Source organism: Olea europaea, unplaced genomic scaffold (assembly GCF_002742605.1).
Source record: "Olea europaea var. sylvestris unplaced genomic scaffold, O_europaea_v1 scaffold1196, whole genome shotgun sequence".
NCBI lineage: Eukaryota > Viridiplantae > Streptophyta > Magnoliopsida > Lamiales > Oleaceae > Olea > Olea europaea.
The window spans coordinates 167,852-193,619 of NW_019229376.1; the positions used below are offsets into that span (position 1 = coordinate 167,852).

A 25,768-nucleotide genomic window follows, 5' to 3' on the forward strand; every position below is an offset into this window, starting at 1 on the left:
TGTGTTTTGAATACTTAGATGGCACTTAAAATCTTTAGATATCAATTTCATCTAGTTTTATATGCATTGTTCGTCGACAATAATTTTAAAATGTTGTATTTGACTATACATGAAGTTTAAGTATTGCTGTAATGAAATTCCAGATTCTGCCCTTCCACTCAAAGTAGCATAACTTGGACTACAGTATATATTTTAGAGTGAAATCAGTGGAGTTTGAAAGGTTTATGAGTCTTCTAATAGTGGCCTTTGGAATTACCCAAAAAATTACCTAGAAAAAAAGTTATGCCTGTTTTAGTAAATTGCTTTGGGTCGGATCCGAATTTTATGTCCAGCATAGCCGAACAATATTTTCATGCTTCAAACATTATCGTCGGGATCCCAAATTTTTATATGTTGTACAAATATGAATATTTTAGTCTCTGGTAAACTTTCATAATTTTTAGCCTTCGTTTACTAGATCAAACATTTTTTTTCTTTTCGCTGCTACGCAACTGGTACTTGACTTGCTGATTTTTCTCCAAGTGTTTTCCAAAAATCAAATCTTACCATAAGTGTTTAGGTCTATATGGACAAATACTTACACTATTTTTATATATTTCAAACTCCAAAATTTGTCTCATTTACAATTTATTTTGGTTAACATCAAAGTGGTCAAACCAAAGAAAGATTAATTTTATTTTATGACGCTTCGAATTCTGATTTTCCGAGGCGTTACGTATATGGACTTGCAAGTGAAAGCAAGATTATTTCTTACTCCATATTCAAGCAGATAGAAGTATTAAAACCGTAAGTATGTCAAGTATTTATCAAGATTTACATTCAAATGCATAAGAGACAATGTGAAATATACGAGTACCACCACAACATATGGACTTGCAAGTGAAAGTAAGATTATTTCCAATTTGACTAGTAATAAGCACAATATTGTTTCGATTTCAAGCAATGTTATATATTTTTGTTTTCAAGTTTAAAGTGTAAAATGAACTTAAAATCTGAGTTTAACAAATCAAACTAACTGATTGAAAGTAGGTAGAATAATTTCCTAACATAAGTTAAAAAGTTAAAATGGGTTATTTGAAGTTCTATTTAATAACTAAAATATAATAAACCATCTAATATCTTTTATATTAGGCATTGTATCACATCGTAGTTCTATTTTCAAACTATATAATATTTACCTCCCATATTCAATCTAAACATATATATGACTTTTCAAAAATTTTATTTAAAATTCTAAAACACGTGATATAACTTAGTTAATTGTTTTTTACATGATATAAATCTTTAAATCACCTTTCAAAAACTATAATCTCAATTAAGCCACATAACTAACTACATATATAGTTCTGATAAACAATTGAACAACCAACAAAGGTAGCCTAGTGCTAAACTTGATGTCTTGAGTTCAAGACTCATGAACCGGGTCACGGCTTCTAGTAGAACCCAGTCGATTTGAACGGGTCACAACCTTTGACCTTCGATTCACCACTTTTTTTATTGGAGTAGTTAATAGGTTTGCAGCAACTCTGTTCAAACATTTTTTTTTTAAGAGATCAAATAAGTTAGACCCTTGTTCCAATAATTTTAAGCTAATCTTTTGTAAACATCATAATGAAAGATTCTATTGCAACAGTACCTGGATGTATTCCGAGTTTATTATCAATTTACACCAGTTTTCTAATTATTTCTTACGAGTTCCGACTGGGCGCGCATTACAAAGTCAACTTAGCGATGGATAAAATTATATATATAGCCCGTTTTCTTTCCTATTGTAGACTTCAACCCCTCTTGTTGACATATAAGGCTGACGTCCTACTTTTCCCACTCAAGGAAAGCTAAGTGGTATAATTACTCTTACCGATTTTTTCGAACTCAATTATAGCAATTTATCCACTTCTTTTGTTATAAGACATATCAAACTATGTAAATGATAACATGCATGTAAAATATTTTCTTTTCACAAGTCAATCATGGTAATATGGAAAGATCGACCTTATCCTCTTTTCGGGGAAGTTTCCTTTCTTTTATTCTTCAGATGGAGTTCATATTTTGACCTAGAAAAAATTGTTATAAAACAATGGCATATTTCTTACTGCACAAGATAATCTTGCTTCCAGATTTGCCAGTTATAGAAGCACCAATGATAAAAGCCAAAACACGAATATCACAAAATGTAAATTAATGTAAATCTTCCCTTACTAGTGTATTAATATTCTCCAAGTGCACTCATTTCCTGAATTGATTCAAGGAAATAGCCATATTAGTGCACATGTTAGAATTTGATTTTCAACGAATTGCCATAGGAAGAATTTTCTATCCAAAGTTAGCATGGATTGGGCAAAAAAAAACTATAAGCGGGATTATGTTTCAACAATAGAAAATTAAATCATCTCTTATTTCATCATACACTAAAATCCAAATCACAATGAGAGAAATAAACAATTACAGGGAGTATCAATGTTACAGCTTATCTAACCAAAGATGAAGAGGAAGAATGTTGGACTAACAATTTATAATGGTTTAATCAGATATCTATGTCCACTAGGAGCACTTAGGATGATCCTCAACCACTAGAAGTCCATTATCTCTTCACTGTCAAAAGAAACAACAAATATTTTCTCTTAGTTCGGAACACGAATATCAACTTGCAATATTATCCTCTTTTATTTGTGATGGATTTAATGAATAAAATACAGAAAAGGAAAGAAAAAGCGAAACGAAAGGAAAGAGCAAACTGTATGGAAAAAACGGTTGTCTTTTTTGGCAGTGGACTTATTAATGGTGGTCACTGCGGGCTGTGGACGATTCCAATTTGGGGAGCTGTAGATTCGAAGTTGAGAGAGGAGAGTGAGATTAGGGTGAGTGTTTGAATGATACATTTAGTAGTATTTTTTGTTTTGTTAATTTATTTATTTATTTTTTCCTTTTTCCATTTGACCTCTTGTTGTTGTTGATTTTTTTTTTTTTTTCCAGTTTCACAGTTCACTTATTTTGATGTGACATTTTTTTTCAGTTTTTTTGTACAATTTTCTTTATAGTCAAATCTCATTTAATGAAGGACATGTAAGGTATTAAATTATCTAGAGATGCAATAAGTTCAAATTGACAATCTTGCAAAAACTTTAAAAAATGACATTTACGTAGATGTAAAGCCAAAAATTGACATGTAGTGCAATTTCCTCTATTTTTTTTCTTGTCAGTGAACCATACATGCTACAATTCGTTAATTTCGTTTAGTGTAAACAAATGGGCATTGTGTGGAATAATGGAATTAGCATGCTATCTATTTTTCTCACAAAGCCATGTTCTTACTCTTCTTTAAATTTCTAGTTCTCTCCCTAGTTTCTACAAGCTCTTGACTCACGTTACCTCTCCAAAAAAGGGATAGAACATACATATTTTATGTTGACATAAAACTACTGGGACACGAGAAATTCATCTCAAATTTATGTAGCCAACTGAACTGCCATGGTTTTTTCTTCTAAATTCTCGAATTCATATATTGCAAAATAAATATCCCAAAAGTGCGTCTTCCGGAATACGAAAAACAACTATATTATATTACTAGTATGAACATTCTTTAGCTAAAAATTCAGTTCTAGGGATCTTTATAATTTGCCACGTTTAGAGATGCCGACTAACAAGCAGCAGAGGGTTGAATAATTTTTGTGGGAGTAGTTGAAGTTGTGGTGGCGGGGCCCTTGTCGAGAAAAGTGGTGGCGACACGTTCACATCGAGGGCACATTGTGAGGGTGGCTGCCGGCTGCTGTTGAGAGATGTTGGGGGGCCTTACGTTCATGCCCCTCAGCTCTTCCACTTCCTTCTTTAGTCTCCTGCCAAATTGATTTAGCTAAAAAATATATAATCTTGAAATATCAAACTTGTTAAAAAGAGTAGTCCAACCCTTATAAGTATGTCTATATTTTCATCTTTATTCAATGTGAAATTTTATCTGTTAACATGCCATTGTAAGATGGTGGGTCATTTAAGCATACCAATGTTAAAATTTGTATGCACATTTTTTTTTCAAGCCTTGATGGGAACAAATTGATCATTTGAGGTTAATGGGGGTCTGATACCATATTAAAGTTAGAGCTCCATCTTAAAATGTTAACCTTGTTAAAAGGAGTAACACAATTCTTTATACTTGGTTTATGATTTCGTCTTTATTTGATGTGAGATTTATCTCTCAACACCACATATTTAATTTAATGGAATTCACAAATTTTATCAATTTTTCAATAATACAATCATTAACTTCTATAAAAATCTACTAAAAACATATATTTTTAACAAAGTTAAACAGGGGGGCTTAATGTAAAAGAAAGAAAATGTTTATTTACTTTATGAATAAGTCTAGCAATTAAATTACACATCAAAAATGTCAAACGCAAGCGTTAATTTTATGACTTTATCCATGTGAAAAAGCCCTTAAACTAGTGCAATTAACTAATCTATGGATTTTGTATTTGAGTAACTCCTGATTAATAGTGACCCGTTCCATGTATATCAATTATTCGGAAATAAATAAACCTTAGGTTATGTCATAGAGTCAAATCCGTATAACATAATCATTTGATTAAGTCACACATAATACTATATTTGTTAATTTATAGAGCTTCATTTTTTTTCAATCCTCTATATGTATGGCTTACAACCATTTTTACCAAAAAGCCTATTAAGTGATTAGGGAGGTATAATCAGGCCTATATCACCCACACCTAGCTAGGCTAAACAATTCATTTGAATTTTACGACATATATAGACTTCCTTATGAGATAGATTCACCTCATATTCATGTTATCCCAAATCATTCTAGCCTCCTTAAGAAAACTGAATACAAGACCTCTTAACTCAAACCAACTAATGTAAGGTCGAAGAATGATGTGATGCTCTGCATAAATTACCCTTTGATGGAATCAAACTTTTCCCTTATCTTATGATCGTAATAGAAAACGCCTTTTTTTATGTTCTTTATAATTATAAATGTTCAATTACATGCAATTCTCGAGGTATTATTGGTGAAATATGAAAAAGTTGTTGAACTTTACCCTTTATTTCTGTTTAGTGTTAAAAAAACATCATCATTGTGATTCTGTGTGTTTCTAATTATATTCGAGGCAGTTATATAATGATATGCAAACATCATTATTCTAATATTTCTTGGTCCTAAGAGAATGAATAACACTTCATTAACACGTTATTAGAAAAAATAAATAATAATTAAGGAAAAAACAGGAACAGCCTCTCGCAATAAATTTCCACTACAGAATTACCAAGGATATGCAGACCTTCAAAACCTAGATTAGTTCTAAACGTATCTTGTAATTAACTTTTGCTCGCGAAAAGAAATAGAATACTAGTATCCATGTGCTGGTCATGAAGAATTTTTATATGGACATATTCATCGCATATTTTATTAATAAAAAATAAATAAAAATTGTGCAAACTTAGGTGGGCTAGTCGTACACGTTAATTAATTCGCTGCTAGTTGAATAGAACGTATACAAATTGAACCCACTAAATTTCTTGATCTTTTCTCATCAAAATAATTAAGATTGTCACTAACTATCATATGATTTTCAGGTAAATAATATTTTCTTCTACTAAAAATGTAGGATGAACTCTGATTCAGTGGATACACTCTTTTGGCAGCAATTTTTTTTTTTTTAACGTAATCATTATATGATTTCACACAAAAACCGTAATGAAAGGGCAATAAAATTTTCGAGTTCAAAATATACTTAACAGTTCTATACACATTAAAAGAGCAGCCAAGCCCCCCCTCTTACGTTTTGACATATTTACTCTACTTTAATATTAACAAATTGTGCCACTTAGAAATAAGTAAATAAAAATTGAAATACGCATGCACCTTGCTCTACGGTTCTGAAACCAGACCTCCACTTGGCGTGGCTTAAGCTTCAATTGTTCAGCCAAACCCTCCTTCTGTTTCTGCGTAACCAAAAAATTATCAGTGGATGTTGATTTACGAAATCCAAAATTTGAGACTGTAGAATCGATGTAAACTCTGACGTACTGGGTTCAAGGTGTGGTTTTGTCTGAAGCTTTCTTCAAGAACACGAGATTGATCCTTCGTCAGTCGAAGTTTCTTTCTCGGGTTTTGGGTCTCATATTCTTCTTCCATGCGTTCTCCTGACAAACATTTCAAGGCACGAAAACCACTTTCTTCTTCATTCAGTGGAGTGCATATTGGTATTTTATGGTGTATACAATTTATAATTTATTTAAAATTCATGTTGAAAGTAAAAAATGAACTATTACACCGTAAATACTATTTATAGGATGAAGTAATGAGTTATTGGATAAAGACAAACGGTTTTCCCCAAATGATTGATCATTCTTAAGAACCCTAAAACTATAAATTGAGAAAAATGAATTAATATCATTATAAAGAGCTTGTTGATTACCATAGGATTGAGGTGATGGAGAAGAAGAGAAGCCTGGCATGGCTATGGTTAACTCCAAACAAGAAAAATCATCAGAGGAAATCTCCATATGTAAAAACCATACGAATAAGGATGAGGGAGACCGAAAGACAAAATATTTATTATATATATACAGTAAGAATTATGGGGGAGATTAATTGTTAGACAAGGAAAAAGTAAAGTGAAATGGAGACAGTAGCATGACCGAAAATGAATAGCAAAAAGGTCAAATTGTTATTGCGGAGTTGTTGAAGGAGCATATGGTTGGCCAATTGTTATTGGAAAGTGGGGTGAGAAAAATCTTGTTGGGTGAATAATCAGCTGGGGGCCCTCTTGTTTGATCCACAACATGTCTGTCGGTTCATTAGTCAGGTGCTGAAATGATTGGCAAAGACCTTGTTCCTCCAACTTCAAATTATTGCCGACTCAAATATTTGAGAAAAGAGTTAAAAGGGATAAGTCCCTGTTTGGTAAAAATTAAAATTTTAATTTTAACTTAAATTAAAGATAACAAGTAATTTTAATCACACATTTCATAGTATCAGTAAGTTTTTAACAATATATTTCATCAATTTTTATCAAAACATATTAAAAATCTGATTTTAATCATCATCAAACAAACGCTAAATTTGAGAATGTATACCTTACAACAAAAAAATTTAAAAAAAGATGAAGAAGAAGATCAATCATTGACCATTGAGGGATGTGATGAGTCCAACTAAAAAAGTATGTGATTGAATTGATTATGCGCACACACATTGATCGAGCATTGGACAAATTAGACCGTGTTTTGGTAGCAAACTTTAAAAGCTTTTTGTGAATTGCTTGAGTAGTTCCAAATCCTGAGACAAGCTATTTAGGCCCCGTTTGGCAGGGATTTTTTGCCCCAAAAAATTGATTTTTTGACCGTTATTTTATAATTCAAGCCGTAATTTTTGACTTCTTCTCTCATATGTGGACTCCACTTTTCTTCTAACGGTCAAAAAATCAATTCTCAAAATCCCTACCAAACGGGCCCTTAACTTGTTAATTGTTGTTTGCATGTGTGTTGGATAGATAATCTTGTAGAGGACGAACAAGAGTTTAAGATTGGTGTCTTTGATAAGTGTATTTTACATACTTATTTATGCTTTAATCTTGATAAATTATGATTAATTTTAACATATTGCTACCTAATTAAGTGAAATTATGTGATTTCACTTTTCTTCTAACGGTCAAAAAATCAATTCTCAAAATCCCTACCAAACGGGCCCTTAACTTGTTAATTGTTGTTTGCATGTGTGTTGGATAGATAATCTTGTAGAGGACGAACAAGAGTTTAAGATTGGTGTCTTTGATAAGTGTATTTTACATACTTATTTATGCTTTAATCTTGATAAATTATGATTAATTTTAACATATTGCTACCTAATTAAGTGAAATTATGTGATTTGTAAGAAAAGATCGAGGTTAAGTGCAATAGATGCAAAAAGTGGTAATTTTGAACTTAATTGAAGATTACTTCGAGCATTTGAAGATCATTTGGGGTTGCAATTAATTAATTGGAAGAAGTTTGGGATGCAATTGAAGGAATTTATGCGACTAAGGACGAAAAATTCACAGGTGAAAAGTTTAGGGACAAAAATGAAAGCTTTGAAAAGTTAGAGTACCAAATTGTATTATAAGAGAAGTTGTTCACGGGTGGATCGCGAATTGAAAACACATGACCGACTTGTGGCCAGACAGTTTTGTGCGTTTTTTAATTTGCCTTTTTCGGTCTTTTTGAATTTGCATTGGATGGGAACTCTTCAATATATATATATAAAGATCGAAAGGGGATGAGAAAAAGGGTTCCACAACTAGAGAATTAGGGTCCATTTGATTGCAAGGATGAAATTTAGGTAGAAAGAAAACGAATTTTAGAGAATTGAATTGCCTAGAACTTATTTTCCTGAGAATTGTCAATTAATGTGTATGATTGGTATAATTTTTCACCTGAAAATTGTTGAAATTTTCTATTTTTTGGTGTTCGTTTGGCTTTATCTTTTCATGAAAATTGTCAATTAAAGAGACAAAATTTGTTACAATTGGAGATAAAAATTTGTTCCAATTGCCCAAAAAATAGGCTGGAAAAGTAATTCTCACCAAAATTGTGAGAATTGATTTTCCACAAAACCATGGAAATGGCACTTGTGGAGGAAAGTTGGAAAACAAATTCCACAGAAATTTTTAGCAATAAAACAACAATTTTGGGTGGAAAATGGAATTTCCATTTTCCATGGAAAATAGACCAATCAAACAGGCCTTTAGAGTAAAACACATTGAAGAAAAGCAAGAAATCAAGTTATAAAGACTAGGGTTTGAAGTAATTATTTGGGCAAGAAGAGGATCTTGGTGTAAAATTTATCCACTTTTCTACATCTTCCTTCATAACTCAATGATGTATTCACTAACTATTCTTTGATTTTTATTTTTTATTTTTTCTATTCAATATGTGAGCTGAACTTTTTGTTAGAACGGACAATGTAGTTTATTGAGACATTTTTAATTCAATTTTCTAGATTCTAGTTCTCAATTTCATGTGTTGATTTGTTTTATAATGTTTAAAACTTGAATTACTTGACCAATAATTTAATAATCGTGTGAATTTATAACGAATTGAGAAGTGAGTTATAGGTTTAAACCACATAGTAAAATCGTGAACAGGTATAAACGTAGAAATACATTTTTTAGTTAATGTAGTCGTTACATGAATTTTTAAAAATTTAATACGTTCAACTAAGGTATATCATAATTCACATAGAGATATAAAATTGGCTTAGTTAAATATAATAAATTTAAACTCGAGAGAGGTAAATTAAATACGTTAGAAAAATTTGACCGAACTCGACATTTAGTTTAGAATCTTTATTAGAGAATTAACGTTGATTGGTTAATGAAATTGTGTGCTCTAATATCTCCTTCATTATCAAAAACCTATTTTGATTTTTGCGTGCATTACAATATATTAAGTTAGTTAGTATAATTTAGAAATCATAATCTATTAGGAATAAATTATAATTTATTTTTATCAAATAGAAGTTATAAATAATAAATTAGAAATATATAATAGTCTATGTGGGAACAATTATTTAAACCCAAACGTCCACTATGTAACCTGTCAATATTATATAGGAGTGAAGGGAATGATACTGAGGAAGAGAGATAAATTTCAGGGGATCGCTGATGGGACCAAACCACTAAAATGCGTGCTCCAGTTGAAGTTGAGACCCAAAATTCTAGCTCCCAATTTGGTCCCTCTGGTGAGGAATCTTTTGACTCTTCTAAAACAACTCCACCGTGTAGCAGGAGACAACTAGTGAAGAAAAGGGTAAGCAGAGGGTTGGAGAATGCTCAAAAACCCCTGCATTGGCCAATCAATCAGCACCTCTCACTCTAGGAGGTTGAGCATATAGAGTCCTTAGCACTCCCACGTCTGATCTAGAATTCTTCAGGTTTGATACATTTACAAGAGGTAGACACTATGTGACCCCATTCAAAGACTATTTCCTCACTGAATTAAATGAAACCTTGTTTGTGTCATTTACTGCCCACAAAAAAATTATTAAGGAATTCAACGAGGTACTTGAAGAATTTGTTACAGTAGGTTTGGATGAGTTGGTTAAATTTCACAACTTGGAGAAGTTGTTGACATTGGATAGGAAACTTAGCCCCCATTAAATTCCATTCCGTTTTTCTCTCTTCTATTTTCAATTGCACAATCTTTTATAAAATAATATTAAATGTAAATTGAAAACTTATCCTTCTTTTACAATCACTCATTTTTCAAAAAGACACTATTCCACTCATATTCATTTCAAAAAATGGTGGCCAAACGGGGGCTTAATGAAACAATTGTGAAAGAATTATTTACAAATATTTCTAAAAGTATAGGAAAGACATGCGGTTCTGTTTAGGTGAAGGACCTATGTTAGGGGGAAATTGATCACCTTCAGTCCATTTGTGCTTAGGAACTGGTTCACATGGATGAAGTTGTAGAAGCCAGTGGCGAGGAACTGACAGATGACGCATTTGCTTGCATGAATTGGCCAGATAAAATTGATAATTTGTCCTGCATCTAGACTCTTGCCAAAGTATAAAGTCCTTTTTCAAAATCCTCATTAATAACCTTGATCCACTTACCCACTGCTCTGATCTGTTACACGAGAGGGTAGTTATGTTGTATAAATTGGGAAATAAGACTATGTTGGATTTGATAAAGATGGTTTTTGAAAAGATTTTCAATGAGCAGTACAAGCTTCCATTGCCCACGGACAAACATTCCATAGATATACCCATTCTGGGCATATCAGAATTTGCTAATTTGGTTGGCATGACAAATCTAATCTCCAGAAAGTTTTGTTTTGTAAACATCAGTGGACCAAAATTTATTGCGCACTAAAAAGTTCTCTAATGAGATTAGAGTTAATTGCAGGTCTTTGGAGAAACTTACCTAACTGGGTGATGGGAGAATTAAAGATGCATGAGGAATAGTATTGGAATGCGGAAGCGGAATTATTCAAAAATTAAAAATTCTTTTAATTGAATATGTAAGATTGTCTAGATGTTCACGTGTATGTTATGCCAAAATTAAAGGATTCGAATTTTTAATTAATTCAATGATCAATTCTTGAATTAATTCGAATCACAAACTTCCAGCCCTTTTTAATAGCAAGAACTTGGTGATTCGAACCTTCAAGTTTTCTATAGTATTTTTCAAAGTCAAAACTACACCAATGGATGTGCACATTCTTTTAATTAAATCGAGAAACTAATTCTTGAACTAGACAATTGAAAAAAAAGCAAGAAAAATAATTTTCTCTCTCCAAATTCGAACACCATGAAATTATATATTATGATTATTGTACAATTTCATAGGATATCTAGATTCCATCTAATTTCTATTTATAAGGATAGGAGAGTTTCGATCCTTATACAATAATAATTTCACATTCAAATAGGAGCTCTTATTAAAATCCAAGTAGGAGTTTTAATTAAAGTTAAATCCAATTAGTCTACATTTAATTACATGTGTAGTCCTAGAACTTCAGTTACAATTATAATTAAATTTATAACTTTCATAATAATTACAACCAAGTACAAAACTTTATTGTAATTACAATTAAGCTCAAAATTATTATAATTACTGTAATTAAGTTTCAATATTTTATGGAGCTACTATGGGGACCTGATTGGACATATATTATCCAAGCTCCAATAATTAGATCATATCTAGTCAACCCTAGATCATCTAATCTAATTATTAGTCTTTCCTTTTTCTACTAAAGGCAAAACACTGAACTCTTGGAATATATAATATCACAGAAGTAAATAATCTGCAATACTTTCCTTTAACCTACCATATGTGTATTTTATCACCGTCGGAGATTCGATAATTAGGTACGATAATAAATGACTGTTCTACCCTTCTAATTATTCTCACTAACTTAAGCTTTATATTCTCAACGGTCCTGTGAACTAATCAAAGGTGTCGAAGTTTAGTCATCGCTAAATACTGAATTTAGATTTTAACCGTTCAACAGAAAATACTTAAGTAGTTACTCTACCCATTTTTCAGGGTGACGATTTTCAACACGAATTCGTGTTCTCTGCTCCGCTCATTCTCAAGTTCCTAACCATCGAGATATTTGACCAATTAAAATTATCTCACCTATTGATGAATCAAATAACTATTAAAATGACGAAAAGATATACATAATCATGTTAAGAGATTTAGATGAAATACACAGTGGTCAAGTAGAATTTAAATCTCCACACGATTGTGCTATAAAATTAAACCAAACACGTGATTCGTTCAATACACTCCAAGTGTACTAGTGTCACGTTTAACTATTTCTGTGATAAGGACAAATCACAAACCTGAATAGCGAATCAATCAATACTACAACCTTTCAATACAAGATGCCAACCCTTATACATAGATTGCGAACAAATTTTATTATAAATAATTATTTTATCATAGCAAAATATAATATATGGGCACACAACCCGACAAATCTCCCACTTGCACTAAAGTATATGTGTCATCTCTTGCAACCTCGTGTCTTGTAGATATCCTTCGAAAACTTAGCCAATAGGCTCTTAGTAAACGAGTCTACAAGATCATCTCAGTAGCATTCTTACTGACAACCACATTTTCTCTACCATTTCAAGAGATGATTTTTTCGTTCAAAGTGTTTACCCCCTTTGATGACTCTTGGTTCTTTAGCATTTGTAACAGTCCTATTGCAACCCCAATACAGTGTAAAGGGCATCGCAAATGCAGGCACCACCTCGATGTCCATAAGAATTTTCTAAGTCATACAGCCAATTTGGTAGCTTCATAAGCTATACATACTTGGCATCAATGGTGGAATCAACATTGCATGATTGCTTGAAATTTCTCAAAATGATGGCCCCACCATCAAGTGTAAACAACGATACCGATGTAGACATATAATACATCACTCTGGAGGTCTAAATCTTTTTAACCTATCAAAATAAAATCTAGCGTAGAGTATATAATTTCTTGTTCTCTGTAGGTACTAAAAGATATGCTTTATCGTCATTCAATTTTTCGATTCTAAGGTTAAATAAATCTCCACTCACCACACCAACAATATGACAAATGTTAGGTCAATTGCACAGCATAGCAAACATGAGACTACCTACTGCCAACGCATAAAATATCCTACTCATATATTCAATCTCTTTAGGAGTTTTTGCGAACTAATCACTAAAGAGGTAGATTCGATGCCTAAGGGCAACATCTTGCATAGCAAATATGACAAATATTTTTTCTACGTATAAGACTTGGGACAAAAATTATCATATTGTTCTTTCAATCTCTCAAGATCTAAAAACTAGAACATAGCTAGTTTCACTAAGTCCTTTACATGAAATTGTTGGGCCAACCACGTTTTTGTAGACAATAATACACCTATATTATTTCTAATGAGTAAAATATTATCTATATAAGCACTAAGAAAAAATACAATTTTGTCTTGTATTTTCTTATAGATACAGGATTCATCAAAGTTATGATTAAAATCAAATGTTTTAATCACTTTATCGAACCTCTATTCCAAGATCTCAATGTCTGCTTCGATTTATAAATAGATCGGTGTATCCACATCATCCATAATTTCCTTATATGAAGTCAGATCATCTACTTGTACCATGGAGATCACCATATTGGACTTTACCCAGCAAGTAACTTGAAAATGAATTGCTAATCTTTCGACTTTGTTTAAGGGACGATTGATCTAGGACTACGACGTCATCTGGAACGTAATATTTTCATCAATGCTGGCATTACCATTAGGTGATGCCATTACTGCCCTATTAACTTCAACGTTCTATTGATTTGTTGGATTAGATGAAAACTCATCCCACTCTAACCACTTTGTCCAGGTATATTTGACATCATGGGATATCAGTCCCAAGTTGTGTCCTAGAAATTGATGAGGTAGAATTGCTCCCACTCATTTATTCCAACACGACCTTATTATTGGACTGGTGGTCATTACTATACTTCTTCTCCAGGAACGTTGCATTTGTACTAAAAAAAACCTTCATATCTAGAGGACTATAAAAATTATCTCTTGGTATCTTTAAGATATCTTACAAACAGACACATTTCTAACCTAGACTCCAAAATTTTTGTCTTCTCTTTTAGTACATGTGCTGGACCCCCCAAATCTTGATTGTGATGGAAACAAGACTTGAATCCATTTCAAAAGTTCAGGAAAATCTTGAGAATAGACTTAGAAGGAACTAAGTTAAGAATATATTCAAATGCTTTTAGTATTTATCCCAAAATGAGATAGATAGAGTTGTGAAGCGCTTTATTGATTTAACCATATCTAACAATGTTGTGTTTCTTCTTTCTGAAATGCCATTCTGTTTTGGTATATCAGGCCTATTCAATTAAGAAACTGTACCATTTTCTGTTAAGTTGTCCCTAAATTCTTTCGAGAGGTATTCACCATTTTTATCAGATCGAAGAGTATTAATACTCTTACCTTAATGTTTCTTGATCTTAATCTTATACTCTTTTGATTTCTCAAAAGTATTTGGCTTTCAAGCCATTAGGTAAATGTATTTGAATCTAGAGTAATCATTTATAATGAAATACTCATAATTCCCCTTCTCAAGTGTATTCACAAGTCCACACATATCAGAATCACTAGTTTCAATATATTTTTGGCTCTATCCTTTTATCGAAAAATGATATCTTGGTCATATTTCCTTTCAAATAGAACTCATAAAACTATCAATGGTTTGATCTTAACCGAGTTGAGAGAACCATCTCTAATCAGTTTTATATTCTGTTAAGGTTGATTTGTCCAAGACGCCATAGATATGTATCACTAGTCAACATTTTATGGTATACAAGAGTAACATTTTTTATTTCATATGTGGAATAGTTTAAAAAATATAAAGACCATTAATCAAATGTCCAGCATAAACATGAACTTTATTCAATAAAATGCTAAGCGTATCATACGCTAATTTTATAGAATAACATTATCCTATTAAATAGAAATTGGAAAACAAAATTTTGCTTCATTCGCTAGAATTTTAAACTGGCATTCACTAAGTTTTTGCTATCGTGAAGAACCCGCATGAACATGCAAATATGATTAGTGATTCAAAAATCTACAACTCAGGAATTTGTAATATCAACCACTAGGTAACTTAGTAACGAAAAACCTCACTTGCACTTTGCTTTCTAGCTGGTGTATATGGGCAGTTTTTCTCCGTCGTCATTTTCAACCACAATTGTAACATTTGCTTTAAGGCTTTTCATCTACTTTTAATCTTTCATTGCTCTCATGCTTATTAATAGCTTTCTTCCTTTTTCTTTCTAAATCTTCTTTTGACTTGGAACTAGAGGAGCCATCAAATGATGCATAAACATTTTCATTGTATCATTAAGACCACTTTCCACATTACAACTCTATCATTAACTTAGTCAATGGTATTTTCATCTTTGTAAATGATAATCCATGTAAACTATGAAAAATTATCAGGTAATGAATTCAATACCATATCAAAAACTGAGAATCCTTAATTGATAATTGCACCCAAATTCTCCGCCACGTTGAAGTGTGCAATCAAGTCAACATATGATCTTTCACAAGCGTTCCAAGTTTCATACAGATGTTCTGTATGGTACAAATGGCCTCAAAATGAGCCATTTTACTTTGATATCCAAACATGCCCTTCAGGCTTTCTAGTATGTCATAAGATGTCTCATGACTTTCAAGCTTTTGCTGTAGCACGTTCGACATGGATGCCAAAATGTAACAATGAGCCATCTTGTCAGCTGCAATCCACTTATCATACGCAACCCTCTTGGACTTGCCTATAGTCTTAGTAGGTTCCTCAGGACATTCTTCTTCAAGCACAAAATCAAGTTTTTGGTAATAAGCACAAATATCAAGTTACGTTTCCAGTTCACAAAATTATCCTCAACAAATTGGTTTTGTTTTGGAATAACAGAAAGTGCTCTAAAAGACATTTTGGAGAAGAATAACCATTTATTGCATATTAAAATTGAGCAGCAAAAAAATTTAGCATATGATGCATGAATGTACATGTATATCCATTGTAGTAATGCAACGTTGACTTGAGTCTTGTGATCCAACACGCCTCTCTATAGGAAATGTCAATATGTCTACTGATCAAGCTGAGACCTCCCACTAAACAAAATATATCTGACAACAAATGTCTATATTAAGCCTAGCATCGTTTTATTTGGTCATCAAAATTAAACGAAAACCTCTATAGGAGGTTTGTAGATAATTTTGATTTGAGTGTACAACATTTGTCTCAATCTCCAAATACTTGAAAATAATTTCGCCACCGATAAGATGATCACAAACTATATTCTATTTAGACGAACTTATCATAAAAAAATTCAATCGAGCAACTTGAACCACGAGGCTCTCCTATAGAGAGTCCATTGTATTATCAGCACGAGACAAGCGCATTATTTTGCTTATGGATTGACTAAAGGAGATCGTGAGTTTTTACTTAAATAAACGCCCGTTCCCATTTAATATTTTAAAGTAATGGATTTTAATTAAAATAATTGCCAACTGTTCATTAATTAAATTAATATATAATATAATTATTACAAAATTTTCTTCATTAAAAATTTAATCTAAATTAAATTAATCAAGAAAATTTTAAATAATTATAAACTGATCATATTAATCAAATTAATATACATTTTAATTATTACAATTTTTCAATCTAAAAAAATTTAATCTCAATTAAATTAATCAAGGAAAATTAAAATAATTACCAACTGTTCGCATTAATCAAATTAATATATTATAGTTTAATTATGAGGAATTTTCCTTCCAAAAAATTTAATCTAAATTAAATTAATCAAAGAAAAATTTGTATTCAATGATATGTATTCTATTCATAGTATCATGAATGATGTTACAAATAAGTCAATATGTCATGACATCTAAATTGACAATATTTCAAACAATAATTTAAAACATTCATAAAGCGAAAAAATTAACAATTATTCATGGCCCAAAATTCAACTCAAGAATTAAATTTAAAAAAAAACTAAACAAGCCTAAGCCAAATAATAAATCTAAATCTTCAGCAAAAAAAAAAAAAAAAAAAAAAAAAAACTTCAAGCATCCAATAGCAGTGATCCAAAAAATAGCAAAGAATTTGGTCACCATACCTGTAAAAATTAATTAATTTCAAATTCGACTTATCCAAATTTGATCCCATTTGTAAAAAAGAAACCCCGATCAAAAGTCAATTCGAACCCCCATGTGATGTGCAAATCTGAGTTTATGCGACAAGTAGTTATGCATGGCAACACAACTGTTGCGCCATGAGTAGCTTGTTGCTACTACCTATCGGCCAAGCAAGCAGAGCTCTTTTTTATTCTTGAATTCTTCTTTGTTGTCATTTCATTTTCAATCTTCAATCAATTTACAAGATACAAAATTACAAGAATTACATAATTCCTATGTCTCGTGGGCTCAAAATTTTGAATTTAATTGAGCAGAAAATTAAATCAAGATAAAAGAGTCGTAATTTACCTATCTTATTACAGACTCAAAATAAAGAATTACAATCAAGAATTGACCACGAATAATTGGTTCACAATTTAAAATAATTTAATCATTCAATCAACATATAATAAATTATTCTTAGACGTTGCTCGACTAGAACATACAATCAAGATTCATAAGTAACAAGTACGTGAACGATCTAAATTGCTCTAATATTAGTTGTTGGAATGCCGAAGCAAAATTATCCAGAAATTAAAAATTCCTTTAATTAAATAACTAATATCATCTAGATATTCATGTGTATGTTACACAAAATTTAAAGGATTAAAATTTTTACCTAAGTTCGATGATCAATTTTTGAATTAATTCTGAATCACGAACTTCCAGTCCTTTTCAATTGTAAGAACTTGGTGCCTCGAACCTCCAAGTCTTCTATGGTATTTTCCAAAGTCAAGACTACATCGATGGGTGGTTACCTTCTTTTAATTAAATCAAGAAACTAATTCTTGAATGGGATAATTGAAAAATCAAGAAAAATAATTTTCTTTCTCCAAATTTGAACACCATGAAATTATGTATTATGATTGTTGTACAATTATATAGGATGATTAGGTTCCATTTAATTTCTATTTACAGAGGTAGGAGGGTTCCAATCTTTATACAATAATAATTCCACACTCAAATAGGGGTTCTTATTAAAATCCAAGTAGGAGTTTTAATTAAAATCCAAATCCAATTAGTTTACATTTAATTATACATGCTATTCTAGAACTTCAATTACAGTTATAATTAAGTTCACAATTTTCATAATAATTAAAACAACGTACAAAACTTTATTGTAATTACAATTAAGCCCAAAACTATTATAATTACGGTAATTAAGTTTTAATACTTTATGGAGCTACCATAGGGACCTAATCGGACATTATTATCCAAGCTCCAATAATTAGCTCCTATATAGTCGACCCTAAACCACCAATCTAATTATTAGTCTTTGCTTTTTTCAATAAAGACAAAAGATTGAAATTTTGGAATATATAAGATCACAGAAGTTAATAAATCATTAATACTTTCCTCTGGCCTGTCGTATATGTATTTTATCCCCGTTCGAGATCTGATAATTATGTACGAGCATAAATTACCGTTCTAGCCTTCTAATTATTCTCACTAACTTATGCTTCATTTTCTTCAATGGTCCTGTAAACTAATCACTGATGTCGAAGTTTAGTCGTCACTAAACACCGAGCTCAGATTTTAACCGTTCAACCGAAAAATTTAAGTAGTCACTCTACCCATTTTTAGGATGACGGTTCCTGAGACAAATTCATATTCTCTGTTCTGCTCATTCTCAAGCTCCCAACTCATCAAGATATTTGACCAATCAAAATGATCTCACCCATCAACAAATCTAAGAACCATTAAAGTCATGAAAATATATGCATACTCAATTGATTTAGATGAAATACATAGGGTCAAGTGGAATTTAATTTGGGGGGGGGGGGGGGAGGGGGAGTAGGTGAAATTTTGATATAGTTGAAAAAAAGGAAGTACTGACCGTTAGTATTAAGTAGTGTAGTTCGATAAATTTGATGAACTTCAATTTAAAGTATTGATAAATTACTTTATGCCATTGTTGCTTGTTAAGATTTACTGCATACTGCTAGTTTTTGATTCATTGCATACTACTATGTGTAACATTATTTGATTCATGATTTTTTCTTCCGTATGATGTAAGGATATTTGAGGTAGGGGGTAGTATTCTATGTGAGAACTAAATAGGAGGAGTAGTTCATGTGCATGATTCGATCAATAGCTAACACAAACTGACAAACATGACATTAAAAATCCAAAATTGGTTTTTGAAATTAAACTAAGCGAAATGGGAAGATTGTTTGAAAGCTATGTGCTATATTTTTTCCTAGCTTATTTAGTATATTGTTTGATTTTTAAATACCAAGAAAATTGCCAAAAATGTGAAATAGGATATAGTTTCAAACATGCAGTCAGTTCTAATTAACTGGACGATAGGGGTGAATGTGGTTCGGTTTGGACAATTTGTGCTATAGTTTCAACTCAAACCATTTTATTTTTCGAACCAAACCAAACCAAGCCATTATGTGCAATTTGGTTCGATTTTAATTCGTAGTTTACCTATCGACATTATAGTAATATATTTAAAACAAGTTAATATATAAGTTGAAATGAGAACTAATAATGTTAAATGGTAAATTACATTCATGTTTACCTGAAACCCATGAATAAATTATTTTCAAAGTTGGTTATCAAAAGATGTTTATAGAACAAATATATATTTCTTCATTTTTATTTATGCTTTCTTGATTGGCTTTCATATTATCACATAGCAGTTGATAAAGATAGAGTCACATTCTGATATTACAGTTTGGTTAAAATTCTTTTTTGTCTTGCTAGTGAGATGTTAAATTAGAATTGAACATGATGAGTTTAGATGTATAAAGATTGATAAAGTTTAGGCTTATTAGGAATTGACAAATTTTATTCTCTAAGTACTTATGGAAGTAGAAGGTAGTAGTACTAGTTATGAAGCTTTAACATTTTTACACAATCAATACGCTGTCCTTCATTTTTCTAAACCACAAATAAATTCATTAATCATCTGGGCACACAAACATTCATTTTTTCATCCAAACCACAACTCACAAGTGTATATTAAGTTCAAAAATAACAAATAAAAGAAATAGCAATGAAAAAATGACTTGAATGAGAATCTGAGACTTATCGAAAGAGGAGAGAAAGAGGCGATTCAGATAGAAATTAGTAGACTAACAAGTAAAAGGCAGTTGATGATTCGTCCAGCATTAGCAGACAAGCGTCAAATGTTTGGGTAATGAGAGTTTATATTATGACTTCTGAAGTTTTAGACGTGATTTGTTGCAGTATATATATATATATATATATATATATATATATATATATATATATATATTGCACTTCTTATGATTTGGGAATAATTTTAGTTTAGTTTAGATATCGGGTGAGGACATGTGTTGTGAACTTGTTAAACCATGAGCTAATAATGATGAACCTAATTTACTTTTATGATTATTTCAATGGGCTGGTTGTAATTTGTACTGCTAAATTGTTATTTTTTTGAAAAGTGAAATCGTTAAATTTATAAATTAATAAAATTAATGTTTTAATTAAAATTTTTAAAAATGGTTAGGTTTGATTTTGTACGATTTTTGAAAATCGAAACCTTAACCAAACCATTTTGACATGGTTTGGTTTGGTTTGGTTTGAGGGAATAAAAATCGCGGGTCCACGTGGACTCGAACGAGCGGTTTCAAATCAAGGCTTTCGATTCAGTTTGTGGTTTAGCGATTTTTTTTTTTTTGGTGCAGCCCTACTAGATGGTGAGTATGTACAATAGAATGTTGAGGATACGATTTTTAGGGTTTATAATGCTTAAAAACAGAAACGATTTTGTATTACTATAATCTATTTAATACAAAATTTTTTACTTACCATCCTATATATTCTCTAATAGGTTAAAGGGAAAATGCTATGGTTCCAAATCTTTCATTTTTATGTAGACTCAACTTAAACCTTTAATCTGTAGCACCCACGGTACCAAACATGTATTAAATACCATTATTTGAGATTTTGAATAGTTATTTTTAGGATAACGAGTGATTAAAAAGTAGGAAAAGTTTTGGGTTTAGGTGCAATATTTTATTGTGTCAATGTAATATCTACAAAAACATATTTTTAAATCATTAAAAATCAATGGCTTGAATTTTGCCAAACTTATTTTGTCAACCAAATTTATCAACCAACTTTGTACATATAGCATAATTCACTAAACATTTCAAAAATTCGAACTTGAAGTCCAATATGATGGATTTGTTAGTTCATCCATTAGTTGACCAAAAGACAACTATTTGAAATTTTGATTAACTTTAAAAGGTTAGAGTGGTAAATTTATGTATATTCTATAATAATATAATAAAATAAAATAACCTAAACAAATAGACTTTATCTTCTCCACATACTCTACACACGCCCACTCACCAAAACCAAAACCAGGAACCATCCATTGCCACTGCCACTCACCCCATCATCCACTGCACCGCACTACTATCCCGATCGCCAATGATCCAAGCCATTTGTTCATTGCTGATTTTGAACACTCGAAAACCTAGTCCTAGCCCTTAAATCAATTTCAAGAACTGTTACCAAACTTTATGGAGGATGGCATTACAATTCCAGAAAATACAGACAAGCTGATTGTTGTCAGGGTTTAACAAAGAGCTTCTTGGTCTCTGTTCGATGTTTTATTTGAGTATTGGGGTAGAGATTAGGGATATAGGGATTAACGACGGCTGCTGCATTTGGTTTGCTTGATTGTTATTGTATTTCTGTCGATTAGGGATTGAGATTAATGAAAGGCCTATAAATTCACGATGCAGTTAAAATAAAATCAATCCAGTCAATTGCGAAATATTTGAATTAGCATTGAAAGAGAGGCAAATAATGCTGAAGTGCAGGTTGGGATGGTGATCGGCATGGGCGATCGTGTTGGAGGGTGGTGGCATTGGGTGGTTTCGATTCTTGGTTTCTGGTTTGGGGAGGGTTCATTTTTATGCAAACTTGATCCAAACCTTTTTAATTCATAGCACCCTGGTACCAAACATTTCAAAAATTCACACTTGTAGTCCAATCTGATGGATTTTGTAAGTTCATCCGTTAGTTGACCAAAAGCCAACTATTTGACCAAGTTTTGATTAATTTTAAAAGGTTAAAATGGTAAATTTATATATTCTATAATAAAATAATTAAAATAAAGAACCTAAACAAATAAACTTCATCTTCTCCACATACCCTACAAATACCCACCCACCCAAAATCGAAACTAGAAACCACTTATTGCTATTGTCACTCGCCTATTGCCACGACCACTAACCCCATCACCCACATCTCCCCGCTACCCCGATTGTTAGTGATCCGAATTGTCTATTCATTTGTTCATAGCTGATTTTGAACACTCGAGAAACCTAGTCCTAGCCCTTAAATCAATTTCGAGCAACATTATCCGACTTTATGGAGGATGGCACTACAATTCCAGCAAATATAGACAAGCTGATCATTATCAGGGTTAAACGAAGGGCTTCTCGATCTCTCCTCAATGTTTTTTGTGATTACTAGGATAGAGATTAAGGATATAGGGTCTAATGATGGCCGCTGCATTTGGTTTTCTTAATTGGGATCAAAATAGGGGCTTAAAAATCTCCTCAACTCTATGCTTTTTGGTTTATTGTTATTGCATTTATGTCGATTAGGGATTGAGATTGATGAGAGGCCTATAAATTCGTCGATGCAGTTGAAATAAAATTAGCCCAAAATAGTCAATTGCAAAATCTTTGAACTGGCATTGAAAGAGAGGCAAATAACTCTGAAGCGTAGGTCGAGATGGCGTTGGCGAGCAGTGGCAGTGGGTGGCTTCCAGCTGCTGGTTTTGGTTTTGGGGAGAGTGTGGGTGCATTTAGGGTATGTAGAGAAGATGAAGTGTATTTGTTTTTAGATATTTTTTTAATTGCTTTTATAGAAAATATAATTTTGCCATTTTAACCTTTTAACTATTCAAATTTTAATCTATTAGTTAATTTTCATAATTAACTAAAATCATTAGAACACATATTTAATTTGCTCGTTATAGTCAGAATTACATAAAACTGGTCATAGGATATTCTGACTGATTACTGTCTACTATTTAATCTGTATAATTAAAAACGAATTTTTAATTTCCTAAGTTTTAGAATTTATAGAAATCCAAAATAAAAGTTGTAAAAATTATGTTCTTTAAGTCTTAATAAAAGATATTGTGCTAGTAAAGCCAAATCCAGTTGATAATAGCTATGTACATTGATGTGTAAAGTTAGCCTTGGGTAAAGTAGCCATTAGTATCACCAATATGGTAGATATCATCTACCAAGGAAGAGAGCTATGTAAGTGATAGAATTAAAGTTACCGACAATAACGAAAATGAAATAAAAAAAAAAAGAAACAAAAAGAAAGAGAAAAGCAAATTAGTAGAAATAATGCATGACTCGGTCTTAGGCATTAATAAAGTGATATACTTGACTACTAAGTTTAACTTCCTCGGTTTAGGTTTGCTACAAGACCTTCATAATTTGTGAAGAGTAAGACAACATAGATGTAGGGATGGAAAAAATCCCGTTAAACTCGATACCCGTAGGGCCTGCCTTGAATGAGGCAGGCATGGATTACCCGCTTAATCGAATATTCAGGTTGGAAAATTTTGCCCTAAGGCGGGTACAGTTGTACCCATCCTGTTTATTTTTTTAATTTTTTTTAAGAATTCATTACTTTAAATAAAAAAACTCCATGAAATTTCATTAATTCTAATAGAAGATGATAACTAATATTATCAAATGAATATGATAAACAATAATAATCTTAGTTTACCAAATAGATTTGAATAATTTAACTTTTAAAAACAAATAAATTAATTAAAAAATTAATAACTATATTATTATATCACTTTAATGGATGGGGGCAATAAAATGAATTAAAAAAAGGGGTACGTACACGAGGGAAGGCCCCGCCCCATCTTAAATGGGTAACGAGTGAAAAATTGCTCATGGGGAGGGGTGAGGGGTGGGAGAACTAGACTTGCTGCCATCCCTACATAGATCTAATTGTTAACCATCTAAATGTTCATCCACATAAGTTCAATTTACCTTAATCGTGAGATAGAGGTGTTATGTGTTTGAGAGATTCAACTTGACCTCTTGTAGGAAGCTTTTGAGATATTTGTTCATCTTTATCTGCAATTTAACGGAGTGAAGTATGAGCTAAATAATAGACAAATAGTGTTTGGTATTGAAGGACAAGAAGCAACGAATAGTATTTGTCTTCATAATCTGGTTTAAGTCATAAACTATGATTAGAAATGGCTATTCATTCACACACTTGAATAATTGAATGTGAAATGAGTGCATAAATTTGTTGTGCCTGCATGTGGAAGTTTCATTGAACTATATGCTTGGATATAAAAAGTAATGCAAATATTTTATGAAATCTTACATCGTATTTTTGTGGATTGTTTTGTGAGTTCTCTTTTTCTTCATGTAAGATTTTTGGGCTTAGTCAGTGATGTGGACATTATTGGCATACTCCCAAGGAGTTATGAGGACTCATATGCGTTGGGTCATCATGTTTGAGCCAAGTGTCCTCTAGATAATGCCCAAGGAATAGTGCCACGCTTCCATGAGATTTGGGTGGGAATGTCCTCGAGGGCATGTTCTCGAGATGCCCTTGTACCTCCCAAGGGACGTGGGTCCCCAGGCACTTTTCTTTGCTCAAAAGGATCCCACCCTCTAAGGGCTCTAATCTTACCTTAACTACTCAACCCAAGACTCCTATGCCTAGAGAGACTTGATGAGAATGTAAAAGGTTATATTTTTCCTCCCTTAATGCTTATGTTTTTATAGTTATTTGGTGTCTAAATGTACTCATTATTCTTATATTTTAATTTAGGATGCAAATTGATGAATGTGGCGAAAATTAGGAGAAACAAGCCAAAAAGGACCAAAATGGAAGAAAACTAAAGTTCAGGGACCAAAGTGTAAATTGTTGAAAGATTATCCAGAAGCATAAATGAGGTTGTGAAAGAGTTAAAGACTAATTTTTTGAAGACATTAAGTGTTGGAAGAATAAGAAATGAGAAAAGAGGTCAAGAAACGAGAAAATAGAGTTTGGAGGCTAAAACGCAAATGTTGGAAGTTGAGTAACACTATGAAGTTGCATAGTGTTAAATCCTATGTGGTCACATACCTATCTTCAGAGAATTGAAGGGTTAAATGGCACGGAAATGTACTATGCGGTGGGAAAGTTTTTGTTTCCTTATTTGATTAAAATACTTGTGGAAACAAGTTAGGTACGTGTTTTAAAACACTAAGTCTGTCCAAAAGAAAAGGAGACGCCTTAACCCCTTCTCCTTTCTTTTAGACTTTTTATTTTCATGTGTGGCTAAACTTTTGTACTTGATCGAAGGAAACTGAAGCCTTGGAACCAATCAGTCTGTAAGATCTGAATTATTTTCATTGTTTAATTCATGTTTTGAGTATTAGATGTTCTTGTATATGTATTTTCATAATTGTTATGTTTAATTACTAGGACGCCTACTACTTTATTATTTCCTGCAATCTATCGCTTGGTTAAATATCAAATCCGTAATTGTTT

At 31.8% G+C, this 25,768-nt stretch overlaps 1 protein-coding gene across 1 annotated transcript; it reads right to left on the reverse strand.

Annotated features, from left to right (window-relative positions):
* Positions 1 to 3,423: 3,423 nt before the first annotated feature.
* LOC111374027 (homeobox-leucine zipper protein ATHB-17-like) lies at positions 3,424 to 6,604 on the reverse strand. Its single transcript, XM_022996634.1, has 4 exons — positions 6,432 to 6,604; positions 6,041 to 6,156; positions 5,824 to 5,955; positions 3,424 to 3,850 (listed from the first exon to the last, which is right to left on the reverse strand). Exons 1-4 carry the CDS (start codon positions 6,517 to 6,519, stop codon positions 3,638 to 3,640), a joined length of 549 nt encoding a protein of 182 aa, XP_022852402.1. The 5' UTR covers positions 6,520 to 6,604; the 3' UTR covers positions 3,424 to 3,637.
* Positions 6,605 to 25,768: the final 19,164 nt, after the last annotated feature.